The sequence below is a fragment of the Drosophila subobscura genome, chromosome J, assembly GCF_008121235.1.
Source record: "Drosophila subobscura isolate 14011-0131.10 chromosome J, UCBerk_Dsub_1.0, whole genome shotgun sequence".
NCBI classification, from domain to species: Eukaryota; Metazoa; Arthropoda; class Insecta; order Diptera; family Drosophilidae; genus Drosophila; species Drosophila subobscura.
In genome coordinates, this window is record NC_048532.1 from 15,378,878 (window position 1) to 15,394,130 (window position 15,253).

General features: G+C 38.2%; 1 protein-coding gene across 1 annotated transcript in view; it reads left to right on the forward strand.

Annotated features, from left to right (window-relative positions):
* LOC117894184 (phosphatase and actin regulator 4) overlaps positions 1–15,253 on the forward strand; it is a 98,319-nt gene that overhangs the window by 7,045 nt on the left and 76,021 nt on the right. The window contains 1 exon segment of the mRNA XM_034801097.1: positions 2–50. Coding sequence (XP_034656988.1) covers positions 2–50 — 49 coding nt within the window.

Consider the following 15,253-nt stretch of genomic DNA (forward strand, 5'->3'; position numbering starts at 1 on the left):
GCCTAAGGAGGCAGCGGTCGCTGGTATGGCGATCAATGGGAGTCAGTGTGGTAAGTTTTGAATTCCACAACGGAATGAGAGAAATGGGGAGTGGAAATGGGAATGGAATGGCCCAAAAAAGAGGGTCACAAAAGGACATGGAGCGGCATACAAATATGGAACAGAAATAACCCAACAAATGTTATATTTATTTTTTTTTTGCTATATATTTCAATTCTCTTGACGCCATAAATTGTTTCTGTTTTTTACGCTTTTATGCAGAACGGAAACGTGTTTTTATATTCTCTCTGTTTTTCTCTCCCAGTTTTCCGTTTGCCCAGCGACGTGCCCCAAAACGGTTCACTGCACTTGACAGAAGCGCGGGGAGAGGCCGAGAGGGGCGTGTGTGGGTGGGGCCATTTCATGGGTTTGTCAACGCTTTTGTCTGTGTTTGCCCCAAGCGAAACAATACCCCAGATAGCAAAGAGACTTGGGGACAGACCAGACAGCAACGCAGTGAGATGTGCGGCAGGTGTGGCAGGAAGAGGGCAGTGGAATGGGCTGGGAGGGAGCTGTGATGGAATGTTTAAAGCAAACACCAACATTTAAAGAGATTACATTTTCAGTTTAATTTATTATTACATTCCACCAACACCGGCAACCATTTTATCAGCCTCTGTGTTTATGTGACACTAATTCAACAAGTCATCATCATCATCATGTCCGCCCTATATCGCGCACAATATCAGATTACCATGACATGTCAATATCCATAGACGACACTTGTGGACATCTATTTCCCACTTAACCCACTTACCCACTGCCCTGCTCCGTGCTCCACTGTGCTGCGCCATCCGCTGCTCTGCTTTGCTTTGCTGTGCAGCTTAGTTTAGTTTCCGTCTTTCACTACCTTCCGCTGCCCATGCGATAGACAAGGCCCCGCCCCCTTCGATCGGAGTTGTGTGACTCATAATCAGGCATCATCAATCAAAGCAGAAACACAAATTTGAGCAGATGTCCATACACCGTTTGCTGAATTGTAGGGGGAAGAGTGAATAAAGAAAAACAACTATAAATAAATATGCCTCCGAAGCCGACTTCGTATATTCCCTCACACATCGTTGGAGAGTTGTGGATATCATCGCTTCCATCTTCATAGCTAAATGAGAATACTCCCTGCAAGGGTATAAACAACAGCAGTTGCTTGGTGAGAAAGAGGAGATAAAAACCGCAAGCCAAGCAGCGACACGTCGCAGCGCCAGCAGCAACTATTGAGAGAGCGTCTATTTTTAGCAAATTAGCAAACTTTGGGAACATCACTCTCTCTCAGACACTCTCCCTCCCCTTTCTGTCTTTTATTGGCATTTAAAGATGCAATTAAAATGCTTTGCATTTGCTTTTGTTTCTGTCTCTATGTCTCTTCCCGCTTGTCGTTGCTGATTTCAAGTTCAAGTGGAGAATTGTTATTGCTTTTTAATGCGTCTCTCATGAGGGCACGTGTGTCTGTGAGAGTGCGAGAGAGCGAGCTATTGTCGGAGTGGGAGTGCGGGAGAGTTTAAGTTTTGCTGCTTTTGCATAATTCAGTGTGTTAATGGAGAGACGTCGATGATTCATTCGCCTTCAATCGTGTATGTGTGTGTGGGACAGTGCGCCAAGTCAACGTCTTTGGAATTGCTTCGCATTTGTTGTTACCCTGCCATGTACTGGATGATATGATTTGGAGAGGAAGTTTGTTGCATTTAGGAACCGGTAAGATAAGACAGGGACATAGCCAGAAGCTACTTTTGTTTATTTATCCATTCATTTGTTTGTACCTTCTTGTGTGCCACACGTCCAAAAGGGTATCTGAAGCTTCGCTCTCCCACATTATACCTTTCTTTCTTGAGGTTTGTTGCCTGACTGCCTGTCGGTTTAACCGCATTCCTGGAATATTTTTGCAATTATTTTATACACGCTTAAACGTCGTTATTTGTTACTTTCATTCGCTGGTGATGTGATGTTTTGAGTTGTCAACCATTTTATATAAGGTTTTGTTTATATTTATCCCGCAGTCATCATTGATCTCGAGATCATTATCTAATGCGGTTCCCATATGGCAATAAAAATCCGATTCATGTGAGGGGATATTCTTTGCCAATTGATTTGTTAAAATTGTAAAATCAATAAATAACAAAAATAAGAAGCGAGCAATTTACGATGGCAATTATAATTCGAGCACGCAAAAAAAGAAAGACAGAGTGGAACAACAAATTGCCTTCAATAAAGCATAAATCGAAATAACAGTTAGATTGAATTCCCCCTTGAACCAGTTTCTACTCTCCGCCCATCCCCGTTACAACTCAAGCGTTTTTCAATTTCGTTTCAATTCATCAAACTGTTCATTTCCCATGTCAATAACTCGTACTCTATCCCCTCTTTCCTCACAGCAAGAATGCTTCTCTGTGCAAGGTGTGCTTTGTATAAGGTGGCGGTATTTCTTGAATATTTCTCTGATATCTCAGAAGGGATCTGAAGTGCCAATCGAAATGCATTGTGATTCGAAGTACCGAAATTATTAACTTTAAAGTCAGAGCTCTGATAGGCAGGGCATCCACCTTATGAAAAACGCACCTTGTGTAGCTCTGCCCAGCTGTACAAATCGATTTGTTTTTGTTGCTTTTGTTATTTTGGTGCCTCAGCCATACGCCTAGCCATAATCCATACGCAGCCGTCCATAAAGTCAACTAAAAATTGTTTCCATTCTCGTTTTTTTTTCGCTCTCTCATTTGCACGCCAATTCGATTCGGTTCTGCAGTTGCCGTTCATTAGCTGTAAAAATATGAGCAGAAACAAGCAATGACTGGAGAGTTGTAGAGTGCAGAGGGGATTCGGGAGAGTTGAGAGTGGAGAGTAGACAGACACACAGTAGCCAAATGACAGCAGCAGCAACAACAGTAAGCCGACAAGAGCACGACGATGAGAATGGAGAAGAGTGCAAGCTTAACCCTAGGATACACACCGGGGCTTTATCGGCAATTGTAATTTCTATGGCAAAGATACTCAAGAAAATAACATATTTATTTAAAGAAGTGGTTTATATAGAAAGATCACTTGCATCCATCCCTCAATCTTCCATTTATTCTGCAACATATTTAAAGGTAAATATCAAATGCATTTGGTTTCCCTGTTCGCAAACCCTTTTTTAGGGTTAATGTTGAACTTGAAACTTGACATATGAAGAGGCGGCAGTAGCCATAGTGTTCGTGAGAGTGTGCTTGTGTGAAAGAGAGGAGTTGAGGGCCTTTGTCCATGTGTAATTTTTTGCTGAGCGGGGGAAATGTGCTATTTATAGACCCTAAAAGCAGGTAGGCTGTGCATGGAAGCTGTACGAGAGCATACTCCCTACGCCACTGCCTCCCTGTACCTCTTGACATTCCATTGACTTTCAAATTTAGTTTCCATTTTTGTTGTTTTTCTCTTTCTCTCTTTATGACGAATATTGAAAGCAAATTTGGACATGCCCTGTGTCTCTTTTTCCACTCCTACCCCACACTTCTGAACGTATCGGTTTCTTTTATGGGCCTCTGCTAATCGAACGGTATTAATCAATAAAATGATTAGAATTCTCCTATTTTTGGTCCGTCTGCCAAAAGTGGATTGGCGAGCGGGGTGCGGTGTGAGGTATTCATATTCTTACGTAACGTTTCAACACTTTTTTGCACTGTTCTTTGTGGGAGTTTTTTTTTTTCTTCTGTGCGGAGGAGGTGCTAATGGAGCTCAGCTTCGGAGAGTTGATTACCGACGATTACCGATGAAAGATGATTACGTATTATGATGGTTATCTGCAGGGTAGATAAATATTTTTAGCTTTTTGTGGTGTTTCCACACATTGTGGGTTCTTACGTGATTTGGCGATAAGAGCACAAAGCTTTATGGATATTTATTTCAATCAAGTTTTGTTATCTCTGCCTCTTTTGTTACTCACCGATTGGATCGGTCTTCTTTTGGGCTTTTGTTCAAAGTGGAATAAGAATTGTTTGCATAAAACGTGCCTTTTCATATGATATAATAGATAAAAGATAAACAAAAGATTGCTGAAGGGACTGTCCACTTGCTAACGTGACAAACAAAATCAAACATTATCAAGTAATATTATAACGAATTTGTATTTTAACTCAACCCATATTATACTTTTCGTTACACAATGGCCCTACACTTTCTTTTACTCTTTTTAACGGAACTGCCAACTCTTTTGGCATTCAAAATCAAAGTTTAATCAACAATATGTAGTCGCTAACTAAACCGTGACGGAACTTAATCTCCATATGCCAGCTTTCATCACTAATCTCAGCCCAAAAATGCCACAATCGAAAGATATAAGATATACGGAAACAATCAAATTTAAATGAAGAGTTCAAGATAGACATCAATGGGGGTCTGGTCTGTGTGGCCCGAAGCTTAAACTTTGTTCAACAACGTTTCGAAAGCCTTTTAACACATTTACCGCCGCATGGCATTTCAACAGCTAAACTTAGAAAAACGAAAGAGAGACCAGGAAAACCAGCAACAAATCGAAGCCATGACCCATTGATGATCTCGCGGAAGAGATGATTGATGGGTCCCCAGAAAACGTGTAGTACGTCTGTAAGTGGCCCTCAAAGCAATGCTCTGCTTAGTGACAGTGACTAGGGCCGCCACTAAAAGATCCATCAACCAACAACCAAACGCCAGACACAACCACAATAAAAACATGTTTTTTCGTTTCGCCATTAATCAGGCAGGGAAGTGTGTATGTTAATCGGTCAATCGATAGAGTTCAACTTTTTGTTGGGTAAAGTAAACGCATAAAAGCCTTTTTGGAATCAAAAGAACTCCAATTTGATTGAAAATAATTGCAATTTTACTTGATACAAAGGGGAAATATATGCATCTGTCAGTTTTCATTCGAATGGGCGCTTAATTAATGAGCAAGAGCAGTGCAAATGATTGCCAGACAGTCGGATGAAGGAAGCTGCATGGCAGGTCAAGAGATTTCATGCAGTCCATCCTCTGAATTGATATCAATTGCTGGGCTGTCTGTCTGTCTGCCTGTCTATCTGCCCTGACAAATCTCTCGCTCTTTTTCCGTACAGTCTGTTCAAAATGTGTCAAAGTAAGTCTTCTATTTCCGTTTGTCTGTCATCTTTATCCGCTGCAGACTTTTGCCAGACATTGTCCAGGTGTGTTTCTGTCTCCATTTGGGTTTGAATTTATCTTACTCGGAGCCTGTCTATTGCTCCTTTCTCTGACTGTCTCTCCTTTCCCTCTGCCCATCGCTTCTTCCTTTATCTGCTCTGGCCGTTGGGCAATTTGACAGCTGAAAAGTTGGACCTCATTTGTTCAGGATAAAGTTTTATGTCACTTGACAGGGCTTAAGAGGAATGGCTACAAATTTCAATTAACTTGTGTTAAAGTTTATCGTTGAATGAACGTTAAATATGATACAAATCACACAGATAATTATTGGAGATGAGTTTTACAAGAAAATGGTTAAATATATTACAAATTGGACTTTAATTGGATTAAATATAAAGACGAAAGATTTTCTAGATTTATTTGAACAATTTATGGGGCTTATCCATATTGCAGAAAATTAATGAAGTTTTTTTTAAAGTAAAAGAAAAGATTTTTCTTAAGGTGTCTGTTGCCAGAACAAAACTTATTAGCCCCGTAAATTATAGACCCGTTGAGAACCCACAGAACCCTCTACATAAGGTAGGCGTTCTTCTGTTATTTGTTTTCTCTCTCTTTTCAAAAAAATGTAAATTAAAAGTTGAACAAACCCTGACATACATTTGTGCAAATTGTTTGCCGAGCTGCTGCTGCTGATAAAAAAAATGCAAACAAATAATAAATATTCAGAGAGAAAGAGCGAAAAAAAGCAAGCCAAATTGTTCAAGGATTTTACACATACAATTTTATGTTAATTGAAATTCAGACATAAAAAAAGTTGTATTTGTCTTGGGCTTATTAATGCTGCAAGTTTTAGGCAAATATTTGGTTTACTTTGGATTCGATTTTGGTTGAGAGCAAGGGAGGAGAAGAAAGCCATTGAACCTTTGTTTGAATCACTTGAGAGCGTAGGAGGATGGGGTCTTAGCTTGGGATATAGGCTTCTCTTGGCTTTAATTCTCCTTTTTTCTTTGCCTTTATTCTCCCTTTTTCGTAGCTTTTTCTCTCCCTTTTGTTGACTTTTAGTGCTGCCTGCTGCCCAATTCCCTCCAGTACCCTCATGGGTCAATTAAGTCCCATGTTCATTTCTATTGCTAGTCATAAGAATCTTTGATTAGATGTCAAATGTCATTGCAATTAGCCGCAGCTTTGTAGCTTTCGTATGCGGCATGCCTCATAGAACACAGTTGCACGTGTCAGCCTGAGAAAGAGCTTTCAACGATTTATAACCAATCATTTAATATGCATTTTGTTATTGTTTATTCGTGGGTTTCGATCCACCATTCACTCGGATGATTCATTGCCATTCATCCATTATTCATATGGAACTTTTATTGGAATTGTCTCCATGGAGAGTGGCACCTACAGTGTCGCTCTTTCTCTCTGTCCTCCCTTTCTCTTCGTGTCTGTTTTTCCATGTGAGTTTTCGTTTAATTTTCAGCGATTGTTATCCACACGATTTTCCAGCAATTACGAGTGGAAAAAAGCGAGAGGGAGGAAGAGGAGCGCTACGGGCGACACATTTTTGAAAATTGGTTTCATAATTGACTTTGACATAGACGCCAGGCAATTTGTTTGGGAAAATATTGGGGATTATACCTGAGAATGCGATGGAAAATCAGATGGTAGGGAATGGAAAGTCAGAAGAGGAAACTCAGTTGTGGGAGTTGGATGAGAACTTAGTTGGCAAATGTGGTGGAAAATTAGTTTGCAGGGTGAATGGAAATTACAATTACAGATGTGGCAGCAGCAAAGAGCGAGGAATCTCCAGTTAGAACTTTTGATTGGTTTCAGCAGGTGGCAGCCGGTTTTGTTGGTGTGTGCCACAAAGTTGCATAAAATTTGAAATTAAATGAATTTCCATTCAATGGGAGAATTCGAATGGAATTGAATGGAAATTAATCAGCAAAATTCAATGGAAACAGCAGAATGTCGAAGACTGTTCATAAAAAGAGCAACAAATGCGGCACAGCCAATTGAAATTCCAGTGGGAATTTAAATTTAAATAAATTTACGTTTCCCCCTGCTCGAATGTAAATTAAATATGAATCTCTTAGTGCCATTTTTACAATCTTTCGCCACATTTAACTGCCAACTCTTATCTCTCAATGTCCATTCAACATTTGCTCATTAAATTAATGTATCTATAGGTTTCAATGGCTTATAGATACACCCAACCACCATCCATACCCAATTCAATGTCAAACAACAATCTCTCTATCTATCTATTGGCATGAAGTAACCGTAACGCGTATCTTGTCACTGCCTACGTGAGCGCTGCGTTATGCTTCAATGATGGAAATGTACACTCATGCATTCGTTCATTCAATCAATCATTCAATCGCTTGAACACTGAAACTGAACAAGTACGCGCCCTAGCCGACTGCCTACCTTCACGAACTTCCCTCCCTTTTTTTGCTGTGCGCAATGTTGCGTATACGTAATGCGATTTTAACATTTGCTGTGCATGTGCATTTACATTTCCCCCCAAAAAAGTACAGGCCATGAGGCGTGACCGCTCCGGCCAATCTCTTACTCGTTTGCCGTAGTTTTTCACCTCTATTTCTATCTCTTCCCCTATCTTTTCCGTTACGATTCGATTGCACATTCGATTAAAATTAATTGCAGGCTGCATACTGCAATCCAAAAATCGGCATTAGACGTCGAAAAGCAGAGACACAGCCAGAGCCAGAAATTGGCTCGGATTTTTGTTTGGATTGTGCTTTGCGTGTGGCTCTCTCTCCCGCTGTAATTGCATTTCCAGCCATCAATTAGCGGGGAGTGACCTTCGACATGTTCATTTTCAGTGTGCCCCCTCCAAAAAGATGGTACTAGTATTTTGTATTTGTATTTCTGTTAATTTTCTGCTGCTTCGCTCCACCAAAATTCGCAATTTCAAAGATTAAAATTGAACAAATCCCCTATTTAATTTGCATTAGGTGCAAACAAGCTGCAGATATGCGTGCAACAAATTGCTGAATTGTTGTTTCTGCTTGTTAATTTGTTACACTTTTACTTTAGTTTTGTTGTTGTCGGTTTTCGCTTTTCAGCGTTTGTTTCACTTTCTTGGGATCTGCTTGAACCTGTCTGACATTTGCCTCTCATCTAGCTCGTTGGCTTCTCCTTCTTTCGCTCGCCTCTTCTCTCTCCTTTTGTAATTAACTTTTGGGTTTTTCTTTTGGGGTTTTTCTTTGCGGTGATTTCTTTTGGGGGGGCTTGCTTGTGGGATTTTCGCTTTTGACAAGTTGTGTCAATCACAAGTGTCGCCCGTTGACTCCTCCGTCTGTCCGTTGTCTGTCTCTGCTGTCGCTCACTTCCATAATTTATTTGACTGACAAAATATACAACTCTTGTCGCCTGCTTTAGTCTCACTTTTTCACTCTTTTTCTTCCAACAAGACGTATAAATAATTTATACATCTCTCGGATCTTTTTTACTTGTTTTTCCATCGTTTTTTTCTGGCCCCTTCCCGCAGTCTTGTTTTATTTGAACAAATTGTTGAGCACATCACGTTGTGCAAATAAATTTGTTGTCGTCAATCCTATAGTTATTATTCTTTTATTTTATTGTTGTTGTTTCTGTTTTTGTTTGTATTTGTTGTTGGCGCTGTTATATTTGCAGTGCGGTTATCAGCAGCCAGCGCGATTTTGTTTATTCAAAAGCGGGCCCGAGTGGGGGGAGCCACGGCACGACGACGACAAATTTACACAAGTTTACATAAGATCTTGTCTGTATTTCGTCTATGTCTCGTACTACGGATCGTACCCTACAAATGCAAGTCGCGCGGATTGCAAAATTCTGCGGGATTCGTGGGAATGAAATGAATATGCAGTGGATGGGGAATACGATATGATATGATAGAAATGTATATTTAGTGTGGGAATCAGTGCAATGGGGAAGGGAGTGGATCTATCGTCTTTGGAGAAGAGTTTTGGGAGCACATCTAGGGAAAACAAATGAATATTTCAACGATTTTTCACTCTAAATATTTTCATATAAATGTAAAGTGGAATTCACATGAATCCAAACCCTTTATCGCATAATCTCCTCATCAGAACAATATGCATAATTCTGGCAACAATTTACTTGAACAATTTATACGTGTGCATATCTAATGGATATTTCTCAGGGTCTCTCGTGCCACAGAGAGGGAGAAAGCACTCTTACCTCCTTGACTTTGCAGACATTTTGCCCTGTTTATGGCTTGTTTTTGCCGCAAGAACATGGTACATATAACCCTCAGTTCCCCTCTTGTAACCTACTCACAATTCCCTCTCTGTTTTGCTCCACTCTACTCTTGTAACCCTCTCGCAGAGTCTCCCCCTGTGCTGTACCCCCCTCAAATAAGAAGAAAAACACTTTTTTTCCAGCTGGAGTCAGCCATATTTCTTGTGGATTTCTCTCTCTCTCTCTGTCTCCCTCTTGGTTTTGGCTTTTCGGATTTTGGCCCTCAAGAGCGCGCGCGTCTCGTGGGCGCCAAATAACAGAAAAGCAGCAGCGAAAAAAATGCCACTGGAGCGAGAAAAAGCAATAAGAAAAACTGCAACAATTACTACAACAATTAATGCAACTGTAAATGCAACAACTTTAACAGCAACTTCAACTGCAACCAGCAAAAGGAACAACCAAACCACCAAAAACTTACACCAAAAACAAACATAAAAACTTCAACAGCAACAACAACAATGCCCTACACCAAACCAACAACAATTACAGCCAAAACCTCAGCAGCAACAACAGCAACCACAATGACGACAACTTTCGCGAAAACCCGTTTTCCATGCGTTCGCATAGCATTACTTTATTTTATTTTTATTTTTTCTGCTGTTGTACCGCGCCCTTCACTCGCTTTGGTTGTAGCTGTTGTCGTTGAACATTGTCGCTGTTGTTGTAGTTTTTTTTTAGAAGCCAAAATCTTGAAAACTTTGCGATGGAAGCTGCTGCTGCTGCCGCTGCTATCTGCTCTGCTGGCTGCTGCATTCATTCAAACGTCGACGAAGCTGCTCCCCAAAAACAGGTTTTTTTCTCCACATATGGAAAAGCTAAAAAAAAAGAGAAGAGATAAAATTATTATATGACAACGACGACGACGACGTTGACTGCGCAGCAGCAAGCAGCTCACCCGCGCGCCCCCGCCGTGTGCTGTGAATTTTTGCATATATTTTTGCTTTATTTTCTTTGACTTTTCTCGTCGCTTTTTTCCCACACAACACATTAGTAGCTATTATATGGGCATGTGACTATAGGACAGTGTTAGGCATACACACCGACAAAAGAAATGATAACGAAAGTAAACGAACAGTCTAGGGTCTAGGATGTCTTTTTTACAGAAAAAAAAACCATAAAAACGAAAAGAGATAAACGTCCCATAAATTAAATAGTGCCGCAGATTCATTTGAAAGGGACGGGATGAAACACTTGCTTGAGGGATGTTTGACCAGATTCATTTGAAAGGGGCTGGATGAAACACTTGCTTGAGGGATGTTTGAATCGTTGTAGGGACCCAAATCACATAAGCAGGGGAGAGAGAGATAGTTGTTTGATGCTTGCAGGTAACCAATCATATAAGCAGAGAGAGATGGATAGTTGTTTGATGGTTGCTGTCCAGGATTATTGATCATGGATTTTTGACAAAGTTAGTTCACATTTTGTCCGCTAGGGGGCGCCACAAAAGTAGTAGGGATTTAGGGGGTTGGTACCCAAGGTAAAATTCTCACCAGGGGGCGCCACATCGGAAAAGTGGTTCATGAACGCGATATTCGAGTAAATTCTCACCAGGGGGCTCCACATCGGTGAAAGTGGTTTATGATCTCGATATTCGAGTGCATTCTCACTACTTGGCGCTAGTGTTGCCTGCTATGGGATATTCTGCTTAGCAAGGATCGTAACTACCATTAACATTCCTATTAAGAAATAAATTCTTATAGGATCTGTTACTTACATGATCATGCTAAAATACATACTTTTAGGATATTTATTAACATTACATTGTGAATATATGTAAATGCTTTCTGGATCTAATATTTAGCCAAGCATATGGAAATATTGCATGGTAAGAGCTCACAACAAGAATGGAGTCATAAAGGAAAAAAAAAAAAAAAATTAATTAATTCGACTTATAGTAAATATACTACACTCCTATATCGAATGCTACTTTGTGGCGAGTCTAAACCAATCCCCTAAATCCCTACTACTTTTGTGGCGCCCCTAGCGGACAAAATGTGAACTAACTTTGTCAAAAATCCATGATCAATAATCCTGGACAGCAACCATCAAACAACTATCCATCTCTCTCTGCTTATATGATTGGTTACCTGCAAGCATCAAACAACTATCTCTCTCTCCCTGCTTATGTGATTTGGGTCCCTACAACGATTCAAACATCCCTCAAGCAAGTGTTTCATCCAGCCCCTTTCAAATGAATCTGGTCAAACATCCCTCAAGCAAGTGTTTCATCCCGTCCCTTTCAAATGAATCTGCGGCACTATTTAATTTATGGGACGTTTATCTCTTTTCGTTTTTTATGGTTTTTTTTTTTCTCTGTAAAAGGACATCCTAGACCCTAGACTGTTCGTTTACTTTCGTTATCATTTCTTTTTGTCGGTGTGTATGCCTAACACTGTCCTATAGTCACATGCCCATATAATAGCTACTCACAGCTACAAGCCTTATCATAAACTATTGGATTCTAAACTAAGATGGACGACCTCGAAATTATTTTTATAAACTCGCAACCTGAGGCAACTATAGATCAGGACACCCAGCCCGACTCCGTGGACCTTTCGCAGATATTCGGAATTAAAACGCAAGAATATATAATGCAAGGGAACGTCTTAAGTGATATTGTATGGGATGATAGTCTCGATGACCTAATGACTGCTGCTCCGATTGACGAAATTCAAACATTCAACTTCCCGGATGATGACAGTATATTCGATTTGGTCGATGATAATGACGAAGGGGACAAAAAACGATTCGAGGAACTTCTTCGCGAGGAAGATAATGCCGATTTAATAGCTGCGGTAGAAAGAGCCGAAACGAAATTTTAATAATATTCTTATTTATGTTTAATACAATTAATTTATGTATTTTTCTACAAATAATATATAATAAATACAATATAAATTTAAAACAATATTTATTTTCAATGGATAGTTTTTTTTTTTTTTTTTTTTTTTTTTGCAAATTTCACTCTACCAAGAGACTCATAGGATTCGTTTCCAACATGGTTTTTTCTAATAGAGGATTCCACAAAAAGAAGAAGTAGATTTTAGGTAGAATGCAGGCACTATTGAATGTATTTATTGGTTGAATTTCACATCATATTAAAACATCGTGAAATGGACATATTTATTTTATTTCTTAATATTTAATTTATTGTGTAATTGTTTTAAATATTCGTTATGCTTTAATAAAACATGCATATTGAGGTCAAATCTCAGCCAAAACTTTATAGCGCCGGGACATAAGTAACATTGGTAAAATGATGATTTTGATTTTTGATAACTGAAGTTATGAACTTTTAATACGTGATGTTTTAGTCCATTGCGGGACCTAAAACTTCTTTTCATATAACACAACTCACAATGAAATTCACTCATTTCGAATAGAAAATGAACTAAAGTATCTTAAGTGTTAGATGTTCTTATATAGGGTTTCGAGTTATGTATGAGCATATGTAAAATGTAAACCCTAGCACACGGCCCATTTTTATATATATGTATATAATGTTTTCATTTCAATGGTTTATGTACATACGTTTACATGTACATATGTATGTACGTATATAAAGACAGGAAATATAATATTTGAAATCCTATTCTCACATCTGGCTTTTTTACATGTATGTATGTACAACTATATACCTAGCGCAACAACCAATCAGCATAGATCTCATTTTAGAAAGAAAAGACGAATGAGAGTATATAAGATCATGTATTCATGATTAAATAATTTAGTATAAAACATTGTGTAGTTTGAATAGTTTCATTTTATAATGGTATGTAAGAATTTTGTTTATTTTGATAAATAAAAGGATAATCAAATCTTCGTGAAACATGTACATGCATAGGCGTTCCTAGATTCACTTAACGAGATAAAACCTGCGATTGGATACACCAAGGTTGAAGATCTATGCATAGGATTTGCGTACAAGATCAATGGATGTAAACTTAAAAAACATCATTTGGAACAAAGGTAGTCCTCTATTTAAGTAATAAGGACAATGAACCGCTTTGGATATTTTTACCTAAAAGTTATGTAACCAAATTTTCTACAAAAACACCCTTTAAGATGCTAAAGGAGCATGGAATTTCACATCTTATATATAAAGGAAAAGAGATGACTAGATATAGCACTCCTCATTTCCAATTTTTATGTAAAGAATAAATAAAGAATTAAGGGATTGCCTCTCTTATGCATAAGAGAAAAGAGACAACTAGATATTCATGTAAATAAAAAAAAATTAGACAACAGGTTAAAACATAAATACATTTGCGAGTTAGAAAGAGATAAATGGAGTAAAGGCATGGATATAAAAGAACCGCGCTCCTTGAACGATCATCAGTATCAGTTACAAGAAGCCAGCTGAATCATGCACGCCCATCAAATAAAACTTTTTCTTATTCAATTCGAAGAGATGATTTTCGATGAGCATTTAAAAATCCTGGAAAACCTCATGCTTATTTTGGAGGATCTGGAGGAAAAGGAGCTCCAATACTCCAAGTTCGGGTTTCACTATAAGCTGTGCCCCTGGAGCGACGACGATGCTACCGATGGACCTGATACATGCCTTTGTCATACGTTACCGGCAAAGAAAGCCCAAGCTATAGACCTTATGCTTAAATATTATAGATTAAATAACAGAATGAATCCCACTCCAAAAAATAAAATATTTACTTGAAAATATAAATACGTTTTTTTTTTTTTTTTATTTTTAAAGCTAATTTTTTAAACATTTTCATTATTAGCTTATCATTATAATTTAAATCATTTTTTCTTAAATTGTTTTAAAAAAAAATTTAAGGTTTTTTTTTTGCTTTTAAAAATTCCATATAGGATACAGTAATGACCACATGTACTTGAAAAATATCCTTGAAGTAGTTGTTTATTGAATGTAAACTTTAATGAATTATTCCTTAATAATTTTAAAAATTCTTTCTTCTGAGGATATTGACCATAGGAGTCAAAAAATTCAGCTGAATGCTTACTATCAAAGTAAAATGCAACCCAATGCGTTCCTGGACGGTTTGAAGAATCTGTGTTAGCTATTATTAAAGCAGGATATTTAGAAATTACTTTTGGGAGCCTATCAGAGGGATAAACGCCTTTAAAAATTGTTTTTGTTTTTGAATGCTTGGAGAGCAAATTATCGATTTGCAATGTATTCATTTTTACAGAAGAACACGTATATTTCGATGTTTATCAATATCAATCATTGAGTCATATTCACAGTACACCAGACAAGTAACTGCTTCTGTAAGAGGCTCAGAAAAACGTCCTTCAATTCGGATGGATCCTTGAGAAATCAAATTTGAGCATACAGTTGAATTATGATGATCTGCAGTTAAGTCAAATGCTAATATAAAACTGTTTTTATCAAACATTTCCTTTGTGATTTGCAAGCCTCGATCATAATGTCTTATGCCACTTGATCTGAATAACATATTATATCCTCTAGAGCTTTGAGCATTTTTCGAATTCGAGAAATCAAATTCAAGTGCCTGCGATGGTACTTGCACACCATTTACCATTAGATTAAAGCGTTGAATTTTAAAATGATCAAAGTTGAATGGATTTAATGTCCGATTTCCTGAATATGATTTGTTTTTACCATGCAAAAGCTAAGAAATTAGGAAGCTGTCCAATAACTGCGTTGTCAATTGATAGCGTATTATTTCCTGGATATATTGTAAATGATTTTACTTGAACTTTGCTGTATGGATAAATGGCATTTTTAGTTTGTAAAACATGATGATGGGCCAATAAAATGCTTGGATTAATAGTTATGTGATTCATGAAAAGTTGCGCTTCCAATATCTTAAGACTTGACTCAGTATCAGTTTCCATCAAATAAAATGCTAGT